This window comes from Rhipicephalus sanguineus, chromosome 1 (assembly GCF_013339695.2).
Source record: "Rhipicephalus sanguineus isolate Rsan-2018 chromosome 1, BIME_Rsan_1.4, whole genome shotgun sequence".
Taxonomy (NCBI): Eukaryota; Metazoa; Arthropoda; class Arachnida; order Ixodida; family Ixodidae; genus Rhipicephalus; species Rhipicephalus sanguineus.
Window position 1 is genome coordinate 6,207,383 of NC_051176.1, and position 7,339 is coordinate 6,214,721.

At 51.2% G+C, this 7,339-nt stretch overlaps 1 protein-coding gene across 1 annotated transcript; it reads right to left on the reverse strand.

The window, feature by feature from the left end:
* Window positions 1-1,008: 1,008 nt before the first annotated feature.
* On the reverse strand, window positions 1,009-3,373 carry LOC119403951 (uncharacterized). Its single transcript, XM_037670611.1, has 2 exons — window positions 2,788-3,373; window positions 1,009-1,013 (listed from the first exon to the last, which is right to left on the reverse strand). The coding sequence occupies exons 1-2, from the start codon at window positions 3,371-3,373 to the stop codon at window positions 1,009-1,011; spliced, it is 591 nt and encodes a 196-aa protein (XP_037526539.1).
* Between the last annotated feature and the right edge of the window lie 3,966 nt (window positions 3,374-7,339).

The window sequence follows — 7,339 nt, forward strand, 5'->3', positions numbered from 1 at the left end:
AAAGAAATCAGCTTTTGGGTTCGTTCTTTATGGTTTGACGCGTTCAACGTGCGCCGACTACTCCATGACTTCAGTCCCAGCGATGCGTAGAATGTTTGGCCACTGGCTGAGTGGTGCACGCGTTCAACGGCTCTCGGGACGAAATGCAACATTACTGGAAGTTCTTGCATAAAGGAACAGAAAAACATGCTCTTAGATCAGTGGTGGAATTTTTCGCTAGCTAGACATCACGCAGATTCACACAAACAGCAACGCAAAAATTTTATATAAAATGTATTTTTCCCTGCAGCATTGGCTTTGTGACTGCTTTCATGATCAGCTAATCGGACTCACTTCGTAGGGGAGAATGCTCGTGGAAACGAGACAGTGCGCCGCTGTTTTTCTTTTTTCACATTCCGCCAATGCGAAAGTTTGCCGCCTTTTCGGGCAGTCGCTAAAGAACCGCACTCCGTCGAAGCCACTCTTGAGGAATTAGAGCATGTCCGGAATCCCGCTTTTGGCACGAGGCGACATTGAAACGCGTGCCCCCTCCTCCTTCGATGGCCCTCTGCGCACATGACGCGGCACATGCGCTCCTCTATCGGACGCATAGCGACAAAAAAAAAAAGCTGCCTAGGTACACAAGAAACTTCGATGACAGACACAACTCCTCCCTTCCGAACGTCCAGTATTCCCACAAAGAACATGGAGCCCGCTTCCAGATTGAAGCGCGTCATGAAGCGTGTACAACTCGCACACGTATATAATCTGCGCTATCACTCATGACGGCAAAACATCCCCGCCACTGACCCAAGTGTTCTTCGATTCCAGCCCTTACTTTTATTCTTTGCATTCATGGGATTTTTCTCTCACAGACACCGCATTGTCTGCGACACGAGCTCTTTAACGCTCTCGCATCAAACCACCGGTGGTTGGATCTGAAGGTAGGTTCTTTGATGCAAGCAGTGTGTGTTAGACCGGTGTTATAGGACCCGTGTCCAGTCTCTGACGCTAATTAATTATGAGAAGCTAGGCTGCACGAGGAAGAAAACAGGAGAAAGAATGGATGCGTCACAAAAAGCTTTCGCTGCATACCCAGATGGTAGCGAATGCCATTTAAATGTGCATTAATGTTTCGCAAATTGAAACCAGGCGCTGAAATCCCAAGAGCTATTTGCCATTAGCCGGCCAGCTTCGCTTACCCAGTATTGACTGCATCTTACGGAAAATTATCATGTAAGACCCAGATCTTATTTGGAGCGGCGGTGCCCTTTCACTAAATATAGAAATTAATCTCTGCCAACCATTTGAAAGGCGCAATTCATCTGCACGCTCTTTTGCGTGTCTACCTGCATAGTGAGAGAAACAGGGAGTGTCCTATAAGGGCTATATTTGTAGAGAACATTTTCGCGTTCGAGCTCTTACCTTCAAGAAGAAGCGAGAAGTGACGCACACTGTGACACTGACTAGTGCATGTGCTTATAATGACAAGGACGGAGCTTATGGCGAACACCGAAAACACGACCTCAGTTACGGTGGCTTCTGTCATTGCATTAAAACGGAGTCGATAATAAAGGAAAGAAAGTGAGCACCGACAGGCACAGAAAAAGCCCCGACAAAATCACCACGCTGCCCTGATAATAATGCAGGCCTTATTTTGAAATGCTAAGAACCTTGGCGCCTCGATCGGCCCTGATGAGGAACCATGAAATCGGACACAGGGTTCTAAAGATAGGTGCCAGAGCAATCAGGCCGGTCCTCAGAAAAGTCAGACAGACGGACTCTGATGCGCACAACACAACCGAGAAGGGAACTTTGCGGCGGAAGTTTTGTCAGGCCGCCAACTAGAGATGTGATTCTTTATTATTCTTGGTATAGGGGTATGAGAGAGGAAAAGGAGGGAAAATGGGGAAAGAGTGCTCGATAACCTCAACCAAAACACTCGTGGGGGGAATGAAGGCGGTAAAATGAGAGAAGAGGATGACGTAGTGATTGGAACGGAGGCGGGAGAGAAGCGCCCGGTCTACCGTGCCGAGCGGCTTAGAACGGCAAACGAGACGCCTCCCTCCGCAACACGATCAAACTGCAACACGCGAACCTGATTTAGAAAAGCCGCTCGATCAGGTCCGCGCGTTGAAGGAAGGAGATCAGGGCCACAACTTGAGCGCCACGGCGGCGATCCTCGTAGCCGGTGGGGAACAGGAAGTCCTGTAGGGATACACAGGGCAGGCGGTGGCGGTGGTACTTAAAGTCCCTGGATATTTTTGGGAAAGTACCGTCTTTCTTTTAACCGAGCCGCCACGCCGAGCACCCTCCTCTCCCGCTTTCCACCTCCCCGCTTCACGGGCCGTCGCCCGGGAAACGCGAACCTCTTTCCTTTTATCTTATGTTTTCATTTTTCGCCGAACCCAGCTCTCGCCACTATCATATCAAGAATGCCATGTCACACTGATAACGAACGTTGCGCGCATTATCAGCGCGACATAGCAGTCTTGATAGGAAAGTGGCGCGAGCCGGGTTATAGGGCCGGCGCCCGCACGGTGGCCGTTTGGGAGAGGATATACATAAGGTTTGGACACTTGGGAGAGGAGGGTTGGAGTCTCTGGAGAGGATATGGAGGAGAGTGTCGCTACTTTCTTTATATTAAGGGACTTTAGTGGTACTCAGTTTTGAGCCCCTTCCGTGCGTCGACAAGGGCGGGGTACTCGCAGAGGAGATGTGCAACTGTTTCTATCGCGCCGCAATCGACGCAGTTCGGTGCAGCCGCGCCGCGGAGACGATGTTTACGTTCCGCGGGCCACGCCGAACCGGTCCTCAGGGTGACGAGGAGCGCGCGATCGCGGCGCGAGAAGCCAGCTGCAGGAAGGGGAGGTGGGGCGCGTCCAGCGGCGATGCGCGCGTCTGGATGCTCTCGCATCAACTCACGGCGAAAGTTGATGCGCGCCGAGTCGAACGATGTTGCGTAGTCCGTGAGCGGGGTCGCGCTCGAGTGTGCTCGCTTCGCGAGTTCGTCCGCCGCCTCGTTGCCCGCGATGCCGACGTGGGATGGTAGCCATTGCAGGACCACGTCGCAACCACTACGACGAAGTGCCAGGAGGCTCTGGGCGACGCGCTGGGCGAGCGGAGGGCCGCGGTCCTCCATCGCGAGTTGGCGCAGCGCTGCCCTGGAATCGCAGAAGATGGCCGCGCCAGTGACCGCCGGCGACTCGCGAAGGAGATCGGCAGCTAGCTGTAGACCCACCAGCTCGGCAGTGGTAGAGGAGGCGCAGTAGCTCAGGCGTCTCTGTACGTCAGTGGCGAGCTCGGGGGCGACACAGGCTGCTGCAGCAGAGTGCTCCTGCAGTACAGAGCCGTCAGTAAAGACGCGAGTCCTGCCGGCGAGGTCCTCGTGCATCGGCGCTGCGCGCCGAACATGTGAGCCTCGACCAGGAGAGAAAGGAGGCGCAGACTTGGTAAACTCGTTGAGACGGAGAGAAAGAAACGGCGGGTACTTTTCAATGAACTCACGAACCTGTGAGAAACTGCAAAGCTGGGGCAAAATAAAAGTGTAGAAAAAAGGGCCAAAGTGTAGAGGAAAATCCATTTGATCATCAAGACGCCGCGAAGGCAGGCACTAATGGCTTTCAGAAACCAGGAAGACCTCCTGCAGCACGCGTCTTGAGCGCAGCAGCGCTCGTTTCATGAGCGTGAGTTTCACACCGGCAGACGCGGCTCGACGCGCTCGTTTTCGAGACTTTTCTTCCATTCTACGAATACGCGAGCACGCTCGAGCCGGCTGCCTGGAATTTCTCTTGTCCTTTCCTCTGGAATTCCCTGCGGTGAGTTCCACCGTGCCGTACAAGAAGCACGTACAAGCAAAACACGGCAGCGGAAGGAAGAGGCAGTTTATAATGAAGAACCACGGACGCTCCAGCGTCCCTTCCACCTTCGACGAGAAAAACAGCGAGAAGACGGCAGGCGATTGACGATCGCGTACGTAAAGACGTGGCCTGGCGGCACCTCGACTCGTTTGCCACTAGCGCAACAAGCATGTTCGGTTGTCTCGTACGCCTCGTTGACTGGAGGGCGGGGTCAAAGCGGCGTTTTGCAATCCGGGTCCTGGTAGAAACGTTCGTCTCGGCGCTTATGCCTTGACTCCGAATAACGAGAGTTTGGGGTGCATTTTAGAATCGAGGCAGAACGGCACGCACGAACGCAGTCGGACAAAAGAAGAGAATGCCAGGAATCACAAAGTGCATAACGTGTGTGGCGACCACTCTTATTTTTTGCTCACGCCATTATAGTAATGCCTCTGATGTAATTTTTCCACCTGTAATTTTTCTCACGACATTATAGTAATACCTGTAGACCAACTCGAACAAAATTTGCACGGGAAGCATGTCGTATTTATACTTTGGTAGCGGCAGACTCTTTGCATGCGCCAAGTGCAGGCAATGTTTTGTGTCGCTTTGTTCGCATCTTTGTTTCGCCTTTTCCGAGCGTTTCGTGTTCCGGTGACATGGTAGGTTTGATTTTTATGAACGCGTTATGTAAGTCGAATTAGCTGCATCACGCATGTTCAGAGAGCAGAAGGTGTGCCGCTCTGATTAGCATACCAGAATGACATTTCTGTTCTCCGCCCAGTTTCCGTGTTGTGCTGTATTTTTCGGGCCGTGGCTTTCAATGTGAGAACCGGGCAAAATTTTAATGTTTTTCTAAGAGACAAACAAGATTATTTTTACCACGGTCCAATTTAAGTTGAATACGGGCTCTTATGTCTCTAGTGTCATAATGCGGCGTTCACGGAGCTCTTCTCTAGTTCAATCTCACCTAGACACCAGAATCCCACTCCGCCCAGAGGCGCTGCGTCACACGGGCACTTTTGAGCGGACATCCAGTCGAAGGCCATTGAAACGCCGAAACTCGATCGACTCGACGGGGCTGCTACACGGCACTTCTCAACGGTCCTCCAGTGGTTCAGGCGTCTCTCGCAAAAACTGCGTGGTTTCTTTATTTTCGTATTCATGTCAACGAAAGTTAAATAATGCAAAGCCGCTTAAAATCACAAATATGCCTGTTCTTTTTGTTGAAACATTTTAATAAAGTCTTTGTTTGTAGTTAGCAATACATATTTAATTTTTAAGTTGTTGAGCAGCGAAACTGTGGCGAGTGATACATGGCAAGACGGCACGATAAAAAAAAGCACGTTGCTGATGTCGAGAGTATGTGCAGTTCAAGTGGCACAAATACATCAATAAATAATCGATAGCGCTCACATATACTGCTTTAAAGCATATACTGGTTAAAGTTTTCTCTTCGTAATCGTGAGTACAAGCGCACTGTGAACGAAATGACACGTTGGCGCTGCTTCCGCTTCCGTCGCTGAATGGCCATCGAAGTTTCAGTGGAGTTGTGGGATGCTCCGTTGACTCGATAGACTATTGACTCGATGGCCTTCGAAACCGCCCGTGTGGCAGCTCGTGCTTGACCATTGAGTCAATAGACTATCGGTTGGAAGGCCTTCCGAACGCCCGTGTGACACGGGAATTATGCGGCACCTCTATTTTACAGTAATGGACTAACTGTTACGAATTTTAAATGCGAAGCATTTCTTAGCGAACTTCTGCGACTTTGAGCGTATCTGTCTATCTATCTATCTAGCCGCCTACGAATTTGTGCTCTCCTGGCCGTTTCGTTCATGGGGTGTATGCCAAAATCGGTATGGCATAGCATGACTGTATAACCAACATAAATGACTGGTCATAACATGAAAATCATGACATGCATGTCATGTACAGCATGATTTACATGCCACAGTCTTCGTGCTCTTGGGGCCGTTTCGTTAATTTCATATTGACGCAAGACAGACACCATGTTCAAACTACGCGCGCAGGTTCGTGCGCCCTCCAAGAGAACAACGGCCCGATGGTAAAACAAGAAAAGGGCGTGACAGCACGCGCCTTCTCAGCGCGAGATGCGGTAAAGAAGAAGTGACGCCCCGCTCGAGGACTTTTCTCAGATTTGTTCTTCTTGGTCTCCGGCAGGGAACTCTACCAACATCTCTCGTTTACTTTTCGGGCACAAGTTAGCCCTTAATAAATAGTTGTTCTCAACCTGCCTGAATTGTGCGTTACAATTCTGGTGGAGGTGCGAGGTAATGATCCCAAGCCCTCATCAAGTTAGAGGAAGCAGCCCAGAGCCACGACGACTCGAAACCAACGAGCTCACGCCTGTCCACCAGCGCGCAAGCCGTCGTCTACGTGGTGAGCCACCCGAATTTCCCCTTCTGCCAGAGCCTAGAGTAGCACCAGCTGTCTGCGGTGAGAGTACCGAAATGACGTCCCAGACTGCCGCAACACACGTCGTTGTTGATCAGCCGCGGACGCCCGAGCCTTTCCATGGCGACCCCTATGAAGACGCGGAAGACTGGCTGGAGGGTTTTTTTATTTTTATTTTTTTATTTATTTAGTACCCACAGCGCCAGAGGCATTACAGTGGGGGAGGGGTTTACAGTCAGTCTGGACAGTTGAATATTTTGTCATATATAAAGCCCTGGTGGACGATGTCAAGTTGACGATGTTGACGATGTCAGCAGGTAACCTATTCCAGTCTTGGATTGTTTTTGGAAAGAAAGATTTTTTAAAAAGTTCCGTGCGGCATAGAACCTCTCGTACTTTTCGTTCATGGTCCACGCGTTGGGACCTATAGTGAGGCGGCATTATATACATGTCTCTCTGTATGTTAATCGTAGTGTTCTTTTTTGAGCGTGTCGCTGACTGCAACGGATGGACCGAAGACCGGAAGCTCCGCCGCGTTTATTTCGCTCTGCAGGACAGTGCACGAACGTGGTTCGAAAACCACGAAGGTGCCCTTCGCTCATGGGTTGATTTCCGACGGGAGCTACTGGCCACATACCCGAGCACGGACCGCAGGGAAAGAGCTGAAGCCGCTTTGCAAGCAAGAAACCAGCGAAACAACGAAAGCGTGGCAATGTATGTCGAAGACATGTCCCGCTTATTTCGCCGGTCCGATCCAAATATGAGCGATGAGAAGAAGCTTCGGCATCTGATGCGCGGTGTCAAGCAGGAGATTTTTGCCGGTTTGGTTCGATGCCCTCCACGAAGCGTCGCCGAATTTCGCTCCGAGGCGACAGCGGTGGAAAAGACACTGCAACAGCGAGCAAGGCACTACAACCGGGATGTGAACGTCGCATCTGTAGGCGCGGTGTCACCAGTCTTCGGGGATAGCATCGACGTACTACGAGAGCTCGTTCGGTCTGTTGTTCGAGAAGAGCTCCAGAGGCTCAACAGCAGCCTGACACAGATCTCGTCGTTGGCGGAAGTGGTTCGTGAGGAAGTGAGACAAGTAGTCCGGGAACAGC

Excerpts from the sequence above, each read along its gene's own strand:
- LOC119403951 (XM_037670611.1), bottom strand. The coding sequence starts at position 3,373 with ATGCACGAGGACCTCGCCGGCAGGACTCGCGTCTTTACTGACGGCTCT.